The 20865-nt window shown below is 38.5% G+C and overlaps 2 protein-coding genes and 1 pseudogene across 2 annotated transcripts; all 3 read left to right on the top strand.

Moving 5' to 3' along the window:
• Positions 1-4268: 4268 nt before the first annotated feature.
• On the top strand, positions 4269-5261 carry LOC146616344 (tubulin alpha chain pseudogene; annotated as a pseudogene).
• Positions 5262-7128: 1867 nt separating this feature from the next.
• On the top strand, positions 7129-10231 carry LOC146616343 (tubulin alpha chain). The gene is made up of 4 exons (XM_085373980.1): positions 7129-7176; positions 8394-8616; positions 8909-9057; positions 9163-10231. The coding sequence occupies exons 1-4, from the start codon at positions 7174-7176 to the stop codon at positions 10138-10140; spliced, it is 1353 nt and encodes a 450-aa protein (XP_085230106.1). The 5' UTR covers positions 7129-7173; the 3' UTR covers positions 10141-10231.
• Positions 10232-11613: 1382 nt separating this feature from the next.
• Positions 11614-19892, top strand: dnajb2 (DnaJ heat shock protein family (Hsp40) member B2). The gene is made up of 9 exons (XM_085374532.1): positions 11614-11891; positions 13097-13192; positions 13581-13690; positions 13796-13849; positions 14054-14167; positions 14703-14777; positions 15143-15275; positions 16207-16277; positions 17132-19892. Exons 2-9 carry the CDS (start codon positions 13128-13130, stop codon positions 17740-17742), a joined length of 1233 nt encoding a protein of 410 aa, XP_085230658.1. The 5' UTR covers positions 11614-11891; positions 13097-13127; the 3' UTR covers positions 17743-19892.
• Positions 19893-20865: the final 973 nt, after the last annotated feature.

Here is a 20865-nt window from a genome sequence, read left to right as displayed (position 1 = left end):
TTGTTACAAGACCTTGTTGGATTATTTTTGGTTACAGCACCGTCAGCAGAAAATACTGTACATTATTAGCTCTAAAAATGCCTGAAAATGGGTGGAGATGTGCAGTCATGCTGTCATTCAACATTTTGAAAGCTAGAGGTCGTAGTAGTTTCATTATGGCCCACTGAGTAAGTAAATGTGTGACAACCGATGTCATGTAGTCTTTGTTTTTCCCTCTCCCGTATTGGAACCTGCAATTTTTTCATTACCTCTGTCAAGGAGGTCATGTTTTTGGTAGCATCTCCATGTCATCTTGTTTGAAAAGACGATAGCTTGAAAGGTTTTGAATGAATTCTGATTAAAATGTGTCAGGGTTTAGAGCACAGGTGTCGAACTCCAGGCCTCGAGTTGGTAATGAACTAATCATTTGATTCAGATGTGTTCACCTGGGGTCTTATCTAAAACCTGCAGGACACTGGCCCTCAAGGCCTGGAGTTTGACACCCCTGGTTTAGAGGGAGTTGATGATATCCACCCATTAAAATGTGGCTTACATCCACCAAGGCCCTCAAGGTCAACTTAATGATTTACTGATCAAAAACTGACAAAAAGTTTTATAACTTAGTAACTATGATTACAAGTTTGAACTTTTACCTTGTCTTCAGTGTCAATAAAGTGATCTGAAGGTCAAAGTGTAATATAGACCTATTCTTACTGCCATTGTTTGTTTTGGCAAGATATGTGCATATAGGGAATGGCAAGATTAAGTTTGTTTGAACTGCCTTTGCAAAGTCAGATTAGGTCAAATGTTCACAAAATGTATTTTATCTTTAAAACTATGCTTAAAATTCTGCTACCTTTGTTAGTATATGGCAAGATTTTGGAAGTGATACTTCCACTTGTCCTTGTAGGGTAAGGGGGTGCTATTGCGGCTACCAAGGCAGACCTTGGACAGGTTGCCAGTCTGCCACAGGGCTAACTAACAGAGGCTGAGAACCAGTTGCACCTATGAGCAATTTGGAATCACCAATTCACCTAACTCCATGAGTGGCATGTCTTTGGATTGTGCTTTTCTTTGTCTCACCCCCAATGGCTGTCCTCTGGCCCTCCTCTCTGAACCTGGTTCTGCCAGAGGTCCTTTCCTGTTAAAAGAGAGTTTTTCCTTTCCAATTTTGCTAAGTGCTTACTCATAGGGGGTTGTTTCATTGTTGTTGTTGTTTTTTCTATATTATTGTAGGGTCTTTACCTTACAATATAAGTTCCTAGAGGAAACTATTGTTATGATTTGGCAATATGTAAACACAACTAAATTGAAATGTAACTGATCCCAAAATGTATTAACTTTAAGAATGACCTGCCGAGTTAGTTAGAAATATCCTGTAGTATAATGTTACACAATAAGCTATTCATGCCCAATGATTTATTTTTTATTTTTTTATTTTTTTTAGCTTTATACCACTAATGCTATGCTTGTTTTCCTTTTTAAATTATACTGTAATCTTCTAAGGAATCAGTATACAGTTAATTTATGCTGACTTTTACTTTGTTTTTTACACATATAAAGACCTCACAGAAACATAGAAATTATTTAAATCCGTTTCTGTCATTCTGCTTTGTTCTAGGTCGCAAAGGTCATCTCATTTTTTCCCAGCCCTAACACTGTTATGACCCACTAGTCTAAAAACTAATTATATGACATTGGAGAACTATACTCTCAAATAATAGAAGTGGGTCACAGCTTTATACAACACCCTTGATGACAAATCACATAACAGGATGTGTGTTTTTCCAGTGAAATCCCTGCTTGTGGAGGAATAGCATTAAATGCTCAGAATTTTTTACATTCAATATGTTTTACTGTACTAAAATGTAATGTAAGACTGCTTTAATTATAAAATTATATAAACTATACCATTGTGTCTAAAAGACATTAAAACACATAGCATATAGTACAATAGAGTTTAATATGATATAGCACTGAGCATTGTTAACACAAAAGAGCTTTGTTGTGTGATTGATATAAAAGAATATGACAAAAACGTCATTTACTCCTTTGGTAAGTGAGTCTCACTCCCTCAGGAGGGGAACTGAGCTCAAAATGAATAGTGCAGTTTAGACTACGGTATCACTCTTACTTCAGGTTAATAGTTATTACAATTATTTTCAAGACAAAAAATAATTACACAGCATGGTTTATATGAAAGTGCAGAGACCTTCCACTAAGTGCATTTAGTACATTAGTAACTATTTAACTTTTTAAAAATATTGTCAGTTTCTCTCCTGAGAATAATTATTCAATTCTATGTAGAATTTGTGAATAATACAACCACAGGTTGCTTTAATGTTTTATTACAAAACACTGAAAGTAATGAATCAACACTTCCATGTGTTTTGCGTTCAGCTCTTACTGTGGGCACCTGCGGCTCCAGAAAGTGGTTTAACTTGTTTAACATATCACAGAACTGAACAATATACAGTATATGTTGACTGATGTTTGTTATCCATACAGTGAAACAACTAGAACAGTAAGTTATGTTAGCACCTTGTTGAAGAATCAGCAAGAACATAGGAGCATGTATCATGCATACTTTATTTAGAAAGAACTCTTTCAGCAATCAACATAAATTTTAATAAGTTATAAAAACAACAAATTAGCCTCACAAGCCCAGATCCTATAAATGTTGGGACGCTAGTCAAAGCAAATAGTAAAGACAGAAAAAGATATTTGTCCATTATAATGTTAGTGGTTTAAAACATGAAAATCAAAACTGTGATATTATAACTTGCCAATATGGCAATGGAAAGTCAGTAATAGTGAAAAAACTGTTATTTGCACCATACTTCATATTCAGTAAAATAAACTTCACAGGTTTTGACAGGAGCATTTTCTCAGTCTTTGTGTTTATCCCTGACTGAATATTTATATTAATATAAAAAAAACAATTTCAAAGCATAATGTTTTTTTTATTTTATTTTAAAAAATGCTAAATCGCATAAGCTGCCACTGCAAACACTACAATGATAATTGCCAGCTGAAACTATAGGTTACCTTCCCCTCATCTGGAGTTTCCTTCTGCTTTGTGAAACATACACACCTGTACAATCCACTCAAAGACTAACACAATGAATAGGGTGTTGACCTCCTTTTGCATTGTCTGTCAAGTATATGATATTATCTTGGTCTCATCAGTAGGTCTGATTACAGTTCATATCAAATCACTATACACCTTAAGCCACAGGTATATAAAGCAGAGTATCACAGCTGCCTCGGGAACGACATCCTGTTACCGATACTTGGACACTTTGAAGAGAAAAAGTATGGTAAGATATGATTAGCTAGTGTAAAACTTATTGTAAGAACATGCTACTATATTCTGAATAGCTGTGAGACATTGAATATTCTTCAGGATTAAGCTGAATTGTCATGACAATCTGTTTCCTAATCTTGCTTAACCTTGTTGTTTTTTTTTTTTATCTGAAGCCAACAATAAGTGTACTATATAATAGCTTAAATTGGGTTTGATAATTTGTTTCATAACACTCATGTAGACATGTGGGAAGTAAAGCAGTTTCACTCTCTGCAGCGTGAATGTATCTCAATTCATGTGGGCCAAGCTGGGGCTCAGATTGGTAATGCATGCTGGGAACTGTACTGCCTGGAACATGGGATCCAGCCAGACGGACAGATGCCCACGGACAAAATTGTCGGAGGAGGTGATGACTCCTTCAGCACATTCTTCAGTGAGACACGAGCAGGAAAGCACGTTCCCAGAGCAATCTATGTTGACCTGGAACCAACTGTCATAGGTCAGCACCAGTATTATTTGATATTTTACATAGGCTAGATAGTTTTTAATGTTCTATATTGATGTTTTTAAACAGAGCTATATATTTGTTTACTGTTTTTTTGCATTTCTATTTGTAGAATTTCAATTCATTAAACAACACCATCATATTCTTATTCCTCGAAAAGGTTTCTTGTACCAAAGTAGAAATAGTAAATGTTTTGATTTCTCATCCAGTAAATATCTATCAATGTTTTGTTGTACAGATGAGGTGCGTGCAGGAACCTATCGTCAGCTTTTCCACCCTGAGCAGCTGATTACAGGAAAGGAGGACGCTGCCAACAACTATGCCCGTGGCCACTACACCATCGGCAAAGAGATCATAGATCTGGTCCTGGACAGGACACGTAAACTGGTGAGACTTTGACAGTGTCAAAGCTATAGATTTGGAGTGTATTAAACATTTTGCTCAACTAAATGACTTAAGGGTTTTAATAATAATGAACTAATACATTTTCAGGCTGATCAGTGCACTGGCCTGCAGGGATTTCTCATCTTCCACTCTTTTGGTGGAGGCACTGGCTCTGGTTTCACCTCCCTCCTGATGGAGAGGCTCTCTGTTGATTATGGGAAAAAATCAAAACTCGAATTTGCTGTTTACCCAGCCCCCCAGGTTTCCACGGCAGTGGTGGAGCCATACAACTCCATCCTGACCACCCACACCACCCTGCAGCACTCCGACTGTGCCTTCATGGTGGACAATGAGGCCATCTATGACATCTGCCGCAGGAACCTTGACATTGAAAGACCCACCTACACCAACCTTAACAGGCTGATTGGCCAGATTGTGTCCTCAATTACAGCCTCACTTCGTTTCGATGGAGCTCTGAATGTTGACCTGACAGAGTTCCAGACCAACTTGGTGCCCTACCCTCGTATCCACTTCCCTCTGGCCACCTATGCCCCTGTCATCTCTGCTGAGAAAGCCTACCATGAGCAGCTGTCAGTAGCTGACATCACCACCACCTGTTTTGAACCAGCTAATCAAATGGTGAAGTGTGATCCTCGTCATGGTAAATACATGGCCTGCTGTCTGCTGTATCGTGGTGATGTGGTGCCCAAAGATGTCAACTCTGCTATCGCAGCCATCAAGACCAAACGCACCATCCAGTTTGTGGACTGGTGCCCCACTGGCTTCAAGGTGGGTATCAACTACCAGCCTCCAACTGTGGTTCCTGGTGGAGACCTGGCCAAGGTGCAGAGGGCTGTCTGCATGCTAAGCAACACCACAGCCATCGCTGAGGCCTGGGCCCGACTGGACCACAAGTTTGACCTGATGTATGCCAAGAGAGCCTTTGTTCACTGGTATGTTGGGGAGGGCATGGAGGAAGGAGAGTTCTCAGAGGCCAGAGAAGATATGGCTGCTCTGGAGAAGGATTATGAAGAGGTGGGCACTGACAGCGTGGGAGAGGAGGATGAAGAGGGAGAAGAGTACTGATTTTAATCCAGAGTAAATTTTTTTCTTCTGGTTTTCAAAATGTGGCTTTTTGCTTTTTTTGAAGTGAAAATAAATGTATCAGAAATATGACTACACTAACAATGTTACAATTTGTGTGACCAAATTGTGAACAATTTTAATACTCCATATTTCACAAAAACAGACCAAAATAACATATCTTTCACTGTGTGCTGAGTATCATGGCAAATTTACAAATCAAACCAAATCTAAAACCTTAGTTGAACATGTAAACATTTCAAAAACATTTTTACATTTCTCTTATCACAGTGCCATTTAAAAAAGTGTTTATATTCATAGCAAAAGAGTACAATGTGCTTTTGGTGTTTTAAGATAGTTTCTTTCTCTGGTTTCTGCCTGCTTTAAACTCTCTCTCTCTCTCTCTCTCTCTCTCTCTCTTGCACCTCCCCCCACTATCCTCTCCCATGAGGAATGCAAGCTATGAAAGGGCTCCTATGTCAATTTCTTTAAACCATTCAGCTGTGACTCTGAGAATGAACGCAAGAGAAAAAAAAAAAACGACGGACTCTGGCTGGTGTTGCTTGTGTAGCTCATACTCAGACCATAGCCTGCAGCAACAATAGAATTCCAGTTCCATTTTGTATGAATCACTGCACTATGATTCAAACAGAGTGGCTGAAAAGCTGCATTAAAACTGAGCTCTACATTTCTTGGAAACTCTCTTTTTTAATCTTTTCACAATCTGTGATACATTATTGTAATCACCACACTGAAGTTTCTTTGTGTTCCATATTATTATATTTGATGAACTTTGGATTATCTTACTTGATTGTTTGTATGAATGTTTACTTATCATCACTATTTTTGTTACCATTAAAGCATTTTCCTTTTACATATAATAACCCAAATAAACATGTCAGTCTTTCCATTTTGCTAGAGTAATCTCGCATGATTATTTATTTAGTGGTTCAACACAGACAAGTCTTTGTGTGTGTGTGTGTGTGGGTGCAGATGACTGCATAAAGTAGCATTATCAATCTCCTTGTCTACTGATTTTGTTATAGTGTATATGTATGTTAAGAAATGTGTGGGGGTGGAGTATTTGCATGCTGCAATATAATCAGCTCATTTAAGTTATGTGTTAAAAAAAAATCTAACTAATTTTGAAACTCTAAATGGTGCCATTGCAAACAGACACAAGCACACTGAGAAAAAGAAGTAGGTGGAAAATTGTCTTTAAAAAAAAAGAAAAAAAAGAAGAAGAAGCAGCAAAGACTGTAGACAGGCTGGTGATGGTGTCTGAAGGAGAGCTGTTGAGGGAAGCTTTTCTGGCTTAGATGAGTGGACAGATCCAGAGAAAAGAGATATGAGTTAGAACAAAACAAAGAAGTAATTAGTGAAGAAAGCTAAACTAAACTAGAACAAAATATGTGGGATACTATATCTACTAGAAAGCTCTGACAGCGAATGACTCTTATAGATAGTCAACAGACAGACTGCTGGTTAGTGGACTGATGGGATCAAAGGTGTGCACAATGATTACAGAGGATCTGGGAAACGTAACGAGCCACACCTGCTACACACACAGACAGAGACGTGACATGCAGAGAAAACAAACGGGGGAAAGGAAAGAGAACACAGGAAAGTCAGAAGGGGAGTGAGGTGTATATAACAGTGAGAAAAAAATGTTTTTCATAATGATCTTGTGTAGATAAATGTAAGGAGATATACCATTAAAATACGTATTAGGGACTTCCCTCTTCCCCCCCCCCAACTGCTGTTCCCTCCCACAAATGAGCTATGCAGCTGCCTGCTGTCATTTCCTGCCTGCCCCCTCCACATCCTTCTCTATATAAACTCCGAGTCTCCCTTTTTTCTGCACTTCTGCCTTGTGTCTGAATCCTCAACGTCGGTCGAAGGACAAGCAGACAAAATGGTGAGTAACTGTCTGGCTGATGACGTAGCCTTGAAATTTTCATTCTCTCGCCCCTCCTTACTCCTTTGTTTCTGTTGCATGGGTTAAATATCCAGGCTTTTTTTTTTTTAAATGCTTCAAGTCTTCAGTGTTGTGTGGGAGTTTACTTAAAATCAGATTATATTAAGTGATCATACTTTTGAGCTAAATTTATACAGAATTTTTTTTTTTTTTTTTTTTAGGGCTTGTCTGAGAATTCGGTGAGAACAATGCACTAGTGTACTTGCATTTGACTAAAGGAGAAGTCATTTTTGTACTCTTGGGAAATCTAGGTCAGATCAGACAATGAGTTGAACTGTTGTCCTTTTCAAACCTCAATGCAGAGCTTTTAGTATAAAAAGAGAAAATATATAAAGTCTTTAGTTCCTAAACAAGCACAGGATACTGTTTTCACAACTACAAAGTAGTGAGCAGGGTAATCGTGGCAGTGGGGGATGGATTAAAATGAACAGGGAAAAAGAGGAGTGGTCTGGCCTACAAGTGAGAGTTAGTTCGCTGCCATTTTGCAGCTGTTAAGAATTTTAGGGTTGAAGGATGTGGAGAGAAAGAGAGGGTGAGACAGTCATCCCTTCCCGTTACACGGCGCTATGGAGCCGGACAGGATAGGGGAGGGGAGACACAAAATGGGGAGGGATGAGGAAAGGGAGGAGATTCAGGATTAAGAGGTGGGGGGTAAGGTTTTCTTCTTGATGCATGACCTTCCTGTTTGCCATATACAGGATTGTATGTGGCCTTTTTTCCCTCCCCCAAGTTATAAAACTATCTTTTAGGCAAATGAGGAGCTTGCAGTTATTAACTGTATATCCTGTCCATTCAACTGTTAAAAACCCAGAGTTCAGACACTGCGTTGCTTGTATTATATGCACCACTGAAAGCTTAAACATTAGTGTTCTGATACACTTTTCAGTAAGCAAGCTTTCTCTCCTTACTGAGGTATTTCCTTTTCACAAATTGAACATTGTCTTGTAAATTAATGGGGGGTAGACTAAGGATCTCTAACAGTATGCACTCCTATAAGTCCCCCTGCCCACCCACCCCCATTAGTACTCATTAAATAAGTGCCCCAGATATTGCTGTGCCTTTCAGCAGTCATAGCTAGTTCAAAATATGATAACTGGTGTCAGGCAGTTCATGTGTACATAAACTTGCTTTGTCTAATTTTTTTCCCCCTCCCCCAGCGTGAGTGTATTTCTATGCACGTTGGCCAAGCTGGAGCCCAGATGGGCAATGCATGCTGGGAGCTGTACTGCCTGGAACATGGGATCCAGCCAGATGGACAGATGCCCTCTGACAAAACTCTCGGGGGAGGTGATGACTCCTTCAACACCTTCTTCAGTGAGACTGGGGCAGGAAAGCATGTCCCCAGAGCAATCTTTGTTGACCTGGAACCAACTGTCATAGGTCAGTAACGTGCAAATAAACAAGTACTTGCATATATTGTCATGGCTAATCTGAAAACTGATAAGATGGATGTAAACAAACAAAAATGACTCCAGATGTTTGGGTTAAATTTCATTTTCTTGCAAATTGTCATTGTGTTTTGTTTTTGTTTTTTTTTTTTTTTGTTTTTGTTATTATTTCTAAACTGTCACTGTCTGCAAAATAAAGGGACTCCTCTTAATTTGATGCAAGAATACAGGACACTAGCTCGTGCACTCCTAACGTTTTTTGTTTTTTTTTCTGTTTCTTGCAGATGAGGTGCGTACAGGAACCTACCGTCAGCTTTTCCACCCTGAGCAGCTGATTACAGGAAAGGAGGATGCTGCCAACAACTATGCCCGTGGCCACTACACCATCGGCAAAGAGATCATAGATCTGGTCCTGGACAGGACACGTAAACTGGTGAGACTTTGACAGTGTCAAAGCTATAGATTTGGAGTGTATTAAACATTTTGCTCAACTAAATGACTTAAGGGTTTTAATAATAATGAACTAATACATTTTCAGGCTGATCAGTGCACTGGCCTGCAGGGATTTCTCATCTTCCACTCTTTTGGTGGAGGCACTGGCTCTGGTTTCACCTCCCTCCTGATGGAGAGGCTCTCTGTTGATTATGGGAAAAAATCAAAACTCGAATTTGCTGTTTACCCAGCCCCCCAGGTTTCCACGGCAGTGGTGGAGCCGTACAACTCCATCCTGACCACCCACACCACCCTGGAGCACTCTGACTGTGCCTTCATGGTGGACAATGAGGCCATCTATGACATCTGCCGCAGGAACCTTGACATTGAAAGACCCACCTACACCAACCTTAACAGGCTGATTGGCCAGATTGTGTCCTCAATTACAGCCTCACTTCGTTTCGATGGAGCTCTGAATGTTGACCTGACAGAGTTCCAGACCAACTTGGTGCCCTACCCCCGTATCCACTTCCCTCTGGCCACCTATGCCCCTGTCATCTCTGCTGAGAAAGCCTACCATGAGCAGCTGTCAGTAGCTGACATCACCAATGCCTGCTTTGAACCAGCTAATCAAATGGTGAAGTGTGATCCTCGTCATGGTAAATACATGGCCTGCTGTCTGCTGTATCGTGGTGATGTGGTGCCCAAAGATGTCAACTCTGCTATCGCAGCCATCAAGACCAAACGCACCATCCAGTTTGTGGACTGGTGCCCCACTGGCTTCAAGGTGGGTATCAACTACCAGCCTCCAACTGTGGTTCCTGGTGGAGACCTGGCCAAGGTGCAGAGGGCTGTCTGCATGCTAAGCAACACCACAGCCATCGCTGAGGCCTGGGCCCGACTGGACCACAAGTTTGACCTGATGTATGCCAAGAGAGCCTTTGTTCACTGGTATGTTGGGGAGGGCATGGAGGAAGGAGAGTTCTCAGAGGCCAGAGAAGATATGGCTGCTCTGGAGAAGGATTATGAAGAGGTGGGCACTGACAGCGTGGGAGAGGAGGATGAAGAGGGAGAAGAGTACTGAAGAATCAAACATCATCACGCATTCCAAATGTTGTGAAAGTAACACATTCCCACCAAAATCCACACATGTGGTGATTCGTCAGTATTGTCAATAAAAGTTCTCATAAAAGTGTCGTGTGAAGTTGTGGACATTCTTGATCTGCTTAACCAGGCTATGTTAGCAACTGTATAACTTAAGTGTGTAATACTGCAATAGTTGAGTACTTTTCTAGTTCAAATGCTAATAATTGAAGTTATCAATTATACATATTTATTTTTAACAAGTTTCGGGCTTTCAAAGTGGAAGAAGATATTTTATCAGCATTATGGTGAGGTAGTATTAGCAAATCCAGAGACATCTGAAACACTGTTTTGACACATTACATAATTTATCATATACTTCTTTTTAAACTTGATATACACAATCCTGCTTTTGTTTTTCTTCCCATGTTTCTGGGCAGCTCCACTTCACTTTTAGAAAAGAAATTCCAGGCTCTGTTCAGTTTCCTGCTTCTCTTCATGCCAAGCTGAGTGACCAGTAGGCGTTTACGATTTACTCCTGCTTCCTGTACTTTTTCCTTAGGCCAGCAGGTGAAAACAAAGGGACACGGGTAAAAAGTCGAGGTTGGTGTAGGTGAAATTGTCTGCCCTTCAAGTTTTTATGTCCTCCGATCAACATAATAGTCTTATATTGGACCAAATTATTTTCCTGTGTAATTTATTCTCCTAAACAAACTGATTTGATGTGAAGTCGAGCCCACTTCAATTACGATCCAAGGTCCCCCATCAAAGATCAGATTAACAAAAAACAGACATCAGATTAACAAATAACTTAAATTACAAAATGAATCTAATTTATTCATTAAACTATTTTAAATGCCAATATCAAGTCCTAAAAGTTTCATATATTTTTTCACTCTTATTTACAATATTCACTTAAAAAAATATCTAGATCTTTCTTTGACATCCCACCTGCAGTACCCATCTGCCCACCAGGAGGCGGTCTTCTACACTTTACTATTCATAACATGGCCTAGGAGGTTTGATTACACAAAGCTGAGCAGTCCACATAACTCTGATATTACATGATGTCCTCATTGTGTGATCCAGATCAATGACTCTACCGATTAATCACGTGCTAAACTGGAAACCTAATTTCTATAATCTACCTATATGATTACCTACTAATGAAGTATAGCGGGATGTCAGAATTACAACTGGACTGTAGTAAAATCGTTTCCTCGTTTCCCCGCTCGACTGTAAATTATTTAGTAATTTCTGCGATGATTGGGTGATCTATATTTAAAAAGAAAAAAATAGTTTCTAGGTTTTGGCATATGTTTATGTTTAGAGGTTAAAGCATTATCACGGAGCAACAGGCGGGCGCTGAGGCATGCAGGGCGGGCCCGGTGACGTTTCCAAACGCTGGCATTTTCTAGGCGCTCTATTTTTTTCTATGCGCTCGCGGTGACGTAGCGCGTGGGGCAGAGGAGCACTAGGGACAAACACAGCTGACTGCGCGCATGCTATCTCGGTGGGGACTTCAGCGCAGACCCTAACGCTAGGTTACAGTCATATTGGCTTGGTGGAAAATATTTGCGGTGAAGAAACAGGCCGAAAACAGGGGAGGTGCCTGTACGGCTGTCAACAAAGGAGAAGAAAAAGAGGGGGAGTGTAGTCCAGAAGGACCGCTATAACAACTAATTCATTGTCGCTCCAAACTGGTGGACAGACGGCTAAACTGCTCACTCATTAGGCCAAAACACTCCTAAGGTAGGTCCATTGCCGAGGTTAGGCGTAACAACTTGTGCCTATCCAAATAGGTGCTGCAATTTATGACAGATGTCCAACTTTACCATAAAAGGAGATGTGCTACCGAAATACCAAATGATGTTAATTGTGCCCTAATGTCAATACTCGAATAGCACAGCACCTGTGCCTCCAAGTTCATCTGTCCCTGTATTTAAGCGTCTATAAGGCCTGCAGTCATGTCAGCACTGCAGCAGTTGACAAATGCCTTGGCGGTAGAAATAACATAGTAATGAGGCTTGTATGAGTGCATGGCTCATCCTGAAGGGGCAAAGAAAGTTAGATTTAGTTGTTTCACCTCAGTTCGGAAGTCCCCTTCAGCCCCGAAACGATTACAAATGAGACTGGCATCTCGGTTAGGGTGTCGTCTGTGGCTATTATAGAACAGCTGACTGTGCCAAGATCCTTTTTTTTTTTTTTTTTTTTTTTTTAAAGATAACAGGCTTGATGCTTTCATGTGACCGTTCTGAAGTAGTTTATAACAGGTAAATTTATGATTCAGTGAAGTCTGCTGATTAGGTTTTTATTTACTCTTTCAAACTCAATATATTTGTTGGAAATTTCATATTATAAAAGGACCTAAAGGAGTTTTTTTAGACTAGTTAAGAGAATGTATTTGGCTTTAAAATATCTATAGATTAAAGTGTCTGTCCTTTTATGCATGCATCACATACAAGTTGCTAATTGTTTAGTTAAAAATGAAAACATTACTAACCATACTGCTTCCACACTAATGTCATATTCTAGCTTTAAAGTGCTGATTAATAATACTTAACTAAAGTTAAAAAGCATTCTTAAAACTAATGTAGCTTTAAACTCAGTGTAGTTCAACTCATGAGTCCTACAGTAATACAGCTGTTGAACAGTTTGAGCAGCACTGTCTTAGTGAAATCATAATTTAAGTAAATTTAGGGGGATATAATTTTCCAGCTTCTAAATACATGTTTTAGAGTCGTTTTACTGTTTCCAATAGATCCATTGAGCTCATATAACCTCCACTACAATGGTGATTAAGCATTATTTAAAATCTACTTGGTTCCATAGATACAAAAGTTTTTTTTAGTCAAGAGGAGCATTTTTAAAAATGATGCAGAAGCTGTACATCCACACACATTGGTGCTTTTAATTTCTGACCAAACAAAACTCGTATTTGTATTTTTCTTTCAAAGCGTGGTGTTTTGAGGAGTTACAGGAGGTGACATGGTGGACTACTATAGCATCTTGGGAGTGTCCAAAACAGCCACTCAGGATGACATCAAGAAAGCGTAAGTATCCTGGGACTATTTCAAGTGTTAGAAAATATAGTCATAAGTAACAAAAAGTTCACTTGAGTAAAAAAAAATATATCTGAAGATATATTTGAAGTGTGAAAACCTACTTTAGATAGCAAGGTTATGTAAGCACTGAAAAACTGAGGCCACTGCCAGTATGTGCTTTTGTGTGTTTATTTTTTAAGAGTTTACAAACTTTAGAAAAACTTTTTGAGTTTAATTTCAGTCCAAAAAAAATTGCTTTTCAGGGCAAAGATGTATTATCATATTATGTCACTAAATAAGCTCATATCTCATAGATGGAGGTTTAAGAACTAGACTTCATTATGTGTGTGGTTATTTATATATAAGCATGGATGTTTGATGTTGTTTGTGTTTTCAGGTACCGGAAATTGGCCTTGAAATGGCATCCTGACAAAAATCCAGACAACAAGGAGGAAGCAGAAAAAAAGTTCAAAGAAGTCGCTGAGGCCTATGAAGTCCTGTCTGACAGTAAGTTGCCATAGATGACAACTGGTCTAATATGTACAAGGTATACTGTAGATGTATATGTGTACGGATATTGATTTCCGTGGGTAATTTTTTCCTTTTCGACAGAGAGCAAACGTGATGCATACGACAGATATGGAAATGACAGAATGCGACACACAGGTATAAATATATAAAAAAATCTGTGATATTGTTGCATCCATTATAGTAATCATTAGCAATCTTCTAATTGCTACAGTTTAAGAAAAAAATGTGTTTGGGTAATTTTCTTACTACTATTACCTACCCTTCCTACTTGCTCCTTCTCCTTTACGTTAGTCCTAATTTTTCCTTTTCGCTCCTGACTGTGACATGTTGGTTTCTCAGGTTCCTCCAGCTCAGACTTTACAGAAATGCCTGGCTTCACCTTCACATTCCGCAGCCCAGATGAGGTGTTCAGAGAATTCTTTGGTGGACAGGATCCCTTTGCCAGCTTCTTCGGTAAGTCAAACATATATTGGGGTGGGGTTCATCTGCTGTTAGTTCAGAAACTAATACTAACATTTATTTATTCAGTCTAGACGTAAAATAAAAAAATATGATGAGAGTAATTTGTCTTAGGTCTACTGTAACTGAACTAAATTAAATGCTACAATATATTCCAAAGTTACAAATATAAGAAATAGCTTGAATATAGAGGAGTAGCTCAATAATAAATATCCAGAATATTACAGAGATTAAATATAAATGGTCGACATTCTACTCTAAACTCAACAGTAAAACCTCTAAACTGCTATTTGTTATTTTCACTGCAAAATGGAGTAACTATTGCACTATGTACTGTACATTAGAGCTGTACAGGCAGATAGCCACATGCAGGAATTGTTTCCTGCTTCATTTAGTGGTGAATTTGGGTAATCTCAGTCTGTCTCTGAACGCACTCCTGTGACTGGCCAGCACGTCATGGACTGGGTGGGAGGTATTGTCCATTACTGTTGTATTTTTATGTACTTGCACGTCTTTGTCTCTCACTCAGATGACTTCTCCTCATTTGGAAGCTCATCGTCTCGTCTCAGCCCGGGGCGATTCTTCTCTTTTCCATCAGGAGGAGGTAAAGAAGTAAATATTATAAGTAAACTGTTTGCAGAGGATTGAAGAGGATTTTCCCATGTAGTTTTTCCTTTCAGCTTTACTTTACTGGTAATTAATGCAATTCTACTCAGTTAAACTTCTATTATAAGCTGTTTCTATCATCAGTGGTTGCCAGGAGTGTCTCACAGAAAGAGGGGTTATAACTTTTTGTGTTGTATGTCATCAACAAATGCCAGATTAATGATATTTGATATTGTTAATATCAAGAGTTTCACTTGTTAGTTTAAAAAATACTTAAAAGAATTAATATCAGGAGATGGTTTAGATACATTAAAAACGAATATTGCTTTCCTCTCCTCTTTTTGATTGTTTGACTCTCTACAGTTGAATTCTCCTCTTTCTCCACTACCTTGGGTGGTCTGGATGGGATGGACAGCATGGGTGGAGGGATGGGCAACTTTAGATCAGTTTCTACTTCCACTCGCATCATAAATGGAAAACGCACCACCACCAAGAAGTATGGAATTCCTTATCAATTCCTATTATGCAGCAAAGGAAGTACATATTCAAGTGTATTATCTTCAAAGCAAAACGTGAAAAATTAATTGAAGAATATATTAAATTTAGCACCAGTAAACAGTTTCACATTCCAGCGTTTTAAGAATTATCTTGATGTGACTGTGGTTGCTGAATAAGAGCAGTGCATATGTGCGTGTTTGAATTGTATTTGTCTCAATAGATTGTCCCTAGAAGCAGATCGTCATCTATTGTTTGGGAATACTTTAGATTTAGAGCAAAGAACAAATCATATGCAAAGGGCACCATAAAGTTGTGTTGGAACTACAAAGCAACAAAATGAATGTGTACACCTACCTAAAAATGCAGCATTCACACTGCAGTATGAAAATTGCATGAAGAGCCTGAAAGGCATTGTAGAGGTTGATGACATGTCTTGTCCAATATCAATTCAGAAATCCATAAAAGTGAGGCTGTACATTGCATACAGCATATTATTTAAGCTCACAAAGATGTAGTGGAAATACCAACACAGTCTCATTTCGTTTCTCTATAGATCTGTGTTTTTCTAAAGGGGTAAAACTTGCACTGTATGCAAAATGCCAGAGGGTAAGCCTAATTAACAGGAATATAGTGCAATGTCAAAGTGAAAGCAGTGCCCTCGTTATCAGTTTATATTCTTCTTCTTCTGAAATGAATCAAAGCATAGATGTGAAAGCCTTCTTATCTTTATGTGGCAGTGTATTTGTGTCACTAAAATGAAAGCGAGTAATTGTGGTAGATAATCATGATTATAGTGTTAATCAAAATATTTTTTGGCTGTAATTTTTCAGCCCTAAGACTGGTTACGCACTTGCACAAACACAGAGGCACTAGAAATGGTGGTGGCTTTTAAATAATTCCACTTATGTCTGTATTTGTCTTTCCTACAGGATAAAGGAGAATGGGCAGGAAAGAATAGAGATTGAGGAGGATGGTGTGTTGAAAAGTGTTCTAATTAATGGTGAGACAATGCTGACGGAATAAATGAATTGAGATTTAAAAAAAAAAGAAAAACTAAAAAAAACCAAACTTTTTTCTGGTGCTTATTTGCTTTAACCTGAAAACACAAATTCAGTGTCAACTTTTTCTAATACAACCACAATTGTGTCAAAATGCAGTGCTGCTTATTCAAAAGATTTCAATGCAAGCAGGGAAATGTGTTAAAAAACAGACGAGGTTTCAGTTTGTATTTAATCGATCTTATTCTTATCTTTAATATTTTTGTTATTTTTAATTCAGGTTTTTTTGAGTCAGTTCCCAGAGTAGGTTTGCTTTTTAAGTTTAGTTTAATTTTTAACAAGGTTTAGTTTTAGTTTAGTTTTTATGACTTTCAGTGTTAGTTTAATCATATTCAATTGAGGACATGTGCCAAAGGCAAAATTTCAGGAAAATTAGTATAGATATTACAATAAAAACACTGAACCTTTTGAAAGCAATTAACTCTTAGTCTTGTAGACATCCGAAGTCTCAATAAATAACTTCATAAGTGCCTCATCAGCACCGATGAATGTAATTTTACAAGTTTAACAAATACTAAGGATATTTGCTTGATATTTTTCATAAAATAATTTCAGTTAGTTTTATTTTTTCTTTTATAGTCTTAATCATGTTTTTTCAGTCTGCGGAAATGTTTTTCACATAGTTTTAGTTATTGGTTTAGTTTGTTTAACTATATGTACCTTGGCTTTAGTTTTTGTATTACCGCTTGACCTGAAGTTTTTGCTTGGTTATGTGTTTTTCTTTATGTCTAAGGTTTTTGCTTTGTGTTGATTGTGCAGTGAGACAGCTGTCTTGTTGTTTTTGTTTTGATCGAAGGTGTGGAAGATGAAATGGCCCTTGCTCTGGAGCTGAGCCGACGAGAGGAGCAGGCCACTCCAAAGCCACGACTCCAGAACAAAACCGCTGAGTCAGACAGATCCCGCCTGAGCCCTTACACTTCACCCACGCATCGTTCATTTAGCTCGGCCCCATTCTACCACTACGGGGTTGCGGGAGGCAGTGAGGATGATGAGGAAGATGAAGACCTACAGATGGCTTTGGCATGCAGCCTGTCAGAAATGGAAGCCCAGCAGAGAGCTGCTGCTAACGACTACATATCAGGTGCTCGGGGTGGGGGCAGAGCTGTCAGTGACAAAACTGGGGGCCGTTTAGATGGCGGGATTGCTAAGGCAAAGCATTTGAATGTACAAAGCAGGGAAGAGGTTGTTGCAGGGCAGAAATGTAAAGAGATAAAATTGGGTTCAGTAGCTGGAGATGGATGCAAAAGTGTGGCAAAGGGTACAGTGGAGCTAGGCTCCTCCCCTGAGTCATCCACAACTGCCAGCACTACACCCCTAAGTCAGTGCAGTGAGGATAAGTTTAAACCTGTGATAAAAAGTGATTGCAGCGTGAAAAAGAAAAAGAAGTGTGGGTGTGTTGTCTCCTAATGATGTGTTTTTGTAGGTTTACTTTCTTTGGGTTGCCTTATTATACTGACCTCAGTGTTTTGCCTTCAGCCAGCTCTAATGTAATGTGAATTAAGCAGATCTTTATTTGAGACAGTGCCTATACTGATGACAAGGCTTCACATTCCTCCAAAGGAACACACTAAAGATAAGATTTGTGGTTACGTTTCTACATTATCACAGGCATTTAAATTGTTTTTGCATTTGGATGCAAGCTGGTGTGGAGGATTGCTCGTGAACGCGAATTTGCCAGATATTTGCATAGACTGATGAATTGGAATTAAGTGATGATTTAGATCTGTTGTATATATGGCCACAATTGAGTCTTTTGTGAGGACCAGTTTAAGTAACTCTAAAACAAAGCTTGAAAGGCCTTTTAGAATTTAAGGTTTGAGTTTAGGTTTAAAGCCAAACCTGGAGTTAGGAATATATTTGGGAATTTTGAGGTTTGTGTAAGTTTTTTCAGAATACATTATGTCAGTGAAGGTCTAAAATTGAGTGTGTGTGGTGGTGTTTGTGTGTGCATGTCGTTCTGTGTAGCTCTTTCTGTGTTTGAGTCAGCTGAGACCTTGCCATAGAATTTTCTCATTCAGACTCTCTGGCAGTGGGAATGTTGCACAACTGTGCCACACGAAAATCAAAGGTAGCCCACAGAACTTTTTGTGGTTTATTTCCAGGTTGCCACATAAACTACTTTTAACTGAAGACCAGTGTTTCTCAGTCAGCTTGTTATGATGTCCAGAATAAGTATGAAGCAATAAGTAGTTAGGTGAAGCACATGCTCACACACTTTGACTATCTTGTTGTTGGAAAGTTGAAGTAGGGAGGTGCTCGTGTATCATTAAATCCAAGTTTATCATATGTTGGTCCTGCACTTTTACCCAAATAGCATTAAAATTGTAATCAGATTTTAGATTATAGTTTGGGGAAAGCACTTTATTAAGTTAAAGGACAAATTGCAGTATTGTGACTGAAACAGCTACAAATAATGATTGTTAAGTCTTTGTACATGTTAACTACTTATGTGTTTGCTATTCTTACATTATCGATGCAAACGTGCCAAGCTTTATAAACAAAATATAAAGATAAATCAGTTTTTGGATTCTCCTTGGTCCTCCTGCAGTAGATGTGACTGAGAGTGTTGTCAAGTGATTGGAGGAAGAAGAAAGTGACAATGATTGTGACAGCAGTGTGTTACCTGTCCTGGATTTTTAAAAATGTTGTATTATTGCATCCGGTTACAGGATGTATAATAGCTAAATGATCAAAGAACATTTGTTTACATGCTCCCTGAGCGAATTATTAAACCTCAGCCAACTCCAGATGAGCTCCCTTGTGTGCAAAATTACAAACACTGTACTTTAGGGGTGACTTGATGACTTTCCCTCCTGCACTGCTTCCCAGCTTTCAGGCTTAAATACTTTTTTTTAAAAAGTTCCCCCAAAAAACCTTTGATTAAATTATATGTCTTAATAATTAACGAAAGTAGACAAAAGTAAATAGGAATAAACAGACTAGTTTTCTACAATTAAATTTCAGTTAGACAATCAGTCAGCTGCTACTAAAGTTGGGTTTAATGTGAATGGTAACTGAAATAGTTTATCCAGCTCATGTCCCGCAAATATTGATTTTGTTGGGCTGCATGTTTGTGTCTGTGAGACAGTCACAGGACGGAGTCACTGAAGATAGTTAGTGTTGGAGCTCATGCATAAAACTCAAATATGCCTTTTTCATAGATCTCAAGTAACATGAAGATACTGCCAATGTTTTAAGTGCAACACTAAGAAATGTTTTAAATGTGGTTGTTGCTGCAGGGCAAAGCTGAAAGCAAAAGAAAATCATGCTGGTGCCAAATCATGCAGATGTTAAAATAATTACTGCTGCCAGTGTTATATTGTAATATGCATTAAAAAAAGACACATGCCTGTCTCAATGAGTTTCTAATTACAGGCAGTGTCCCTTTGCCCTGGTGTGTTTTATGCTTTATGTTTGTAATTTATATTGACACATATTTTTCACGAGTGCCTCATTTATCATAGATTGCATGAGTTTTGTTTTCACTTGAAAGTATAGCTGTCAGCACCGGCGAAGACTAAAAGTGAAATAGGAAAATGAAAACTTGAATAAATATATCAGCCTGTATTAATTGTTACTGATTACTCACATGTTGATGTTCTTTTTATTTTCACATTGTTAAAAAGGAATTAACGAATAAAGATTGTGCCACAAGATAATTTGGAATATTTTATTTTTTTTAGAATATGGCAGCCACGTATTTTCCACTAATTTACACTAAATTCATGCTAGTGCAAAATGATGATACAGTATGATAACTGTTTGATAATTATATAGTCATGGAAATCTGAAGGATTATTTTCAGTTCTCAGGACCCTTAAACATTATAAGACAACAGAATCATGCATTAAAAACTACTTCCTGCTTTTACTGATTTGGAAACTGCACATGTATGTGGTTAACTGTTTCTGTGTGTCTTGATTAAGTTCAGATCAGGAGCTTATATTTTCAGTATAGCCCTTATTATGCGAGTGGCATAATGCACCATTTGTTATAAGATATGTAACAGGGGCAAGGGCATCATTAGTCATTGTGTTTTAAACTAAAACAGTAGTTAAGTCCCATAGACTGTTGTGTGTTTTTATTTTATTGTATTTTTAATTTAGTTTATCTGCACTTACGACTTCCTTGGATCAGGTTATTCAGTCTTGTTGGTGTTAATGTTTAAATGTGCTGGATCACATACACATTACTTTTCATCTGTTATGTAGCAAACACATCTAGTATCATATTGTTGGGACATAAGTTTGAATACTTGTTCGTTTCTCTTACGATTCATGCTTCCTGTTTCAGACTCAGACTTCGAGGCCTTCACAACCTAACCTGATTGGCTCACGCTGCTCTGTGCCCTTGCCCTGCCCTGAGGTAAAGAACCAGTGTGAATCTGAGGCACCCATTCCTTCTCCTGCCCCCTAAACTCCAAGTAGATGAGATCAGATGATGCCTACTTGCATATCTGATTAAGTATAACCTGTCCTTGTACATCTATTCTTACAGGTCAAAGATTATATCCCACGATGCACTTTTCTA

Source organism: Diplotaxodon limnothrissa, linkage group LG16 (genome assembly GCF_057381915.1).
Source record: "Diplotaxodon limnothrissa isolate DT_005_m linkage group LG16, D_limnothrissa_male_GT1.1, whole genome shotgun sequence".
NCBI lineage: Eukaryota > Metazoa > Chordata > Actinopteri > Cichliformes > Cichlidae > Diplotaxodon > Diplotaxodon limnothrissa.
Note: the sequence above shows the minus strand (reverse complement) of the source record. Positions and strands in the feature narration are given on the sequence as shown.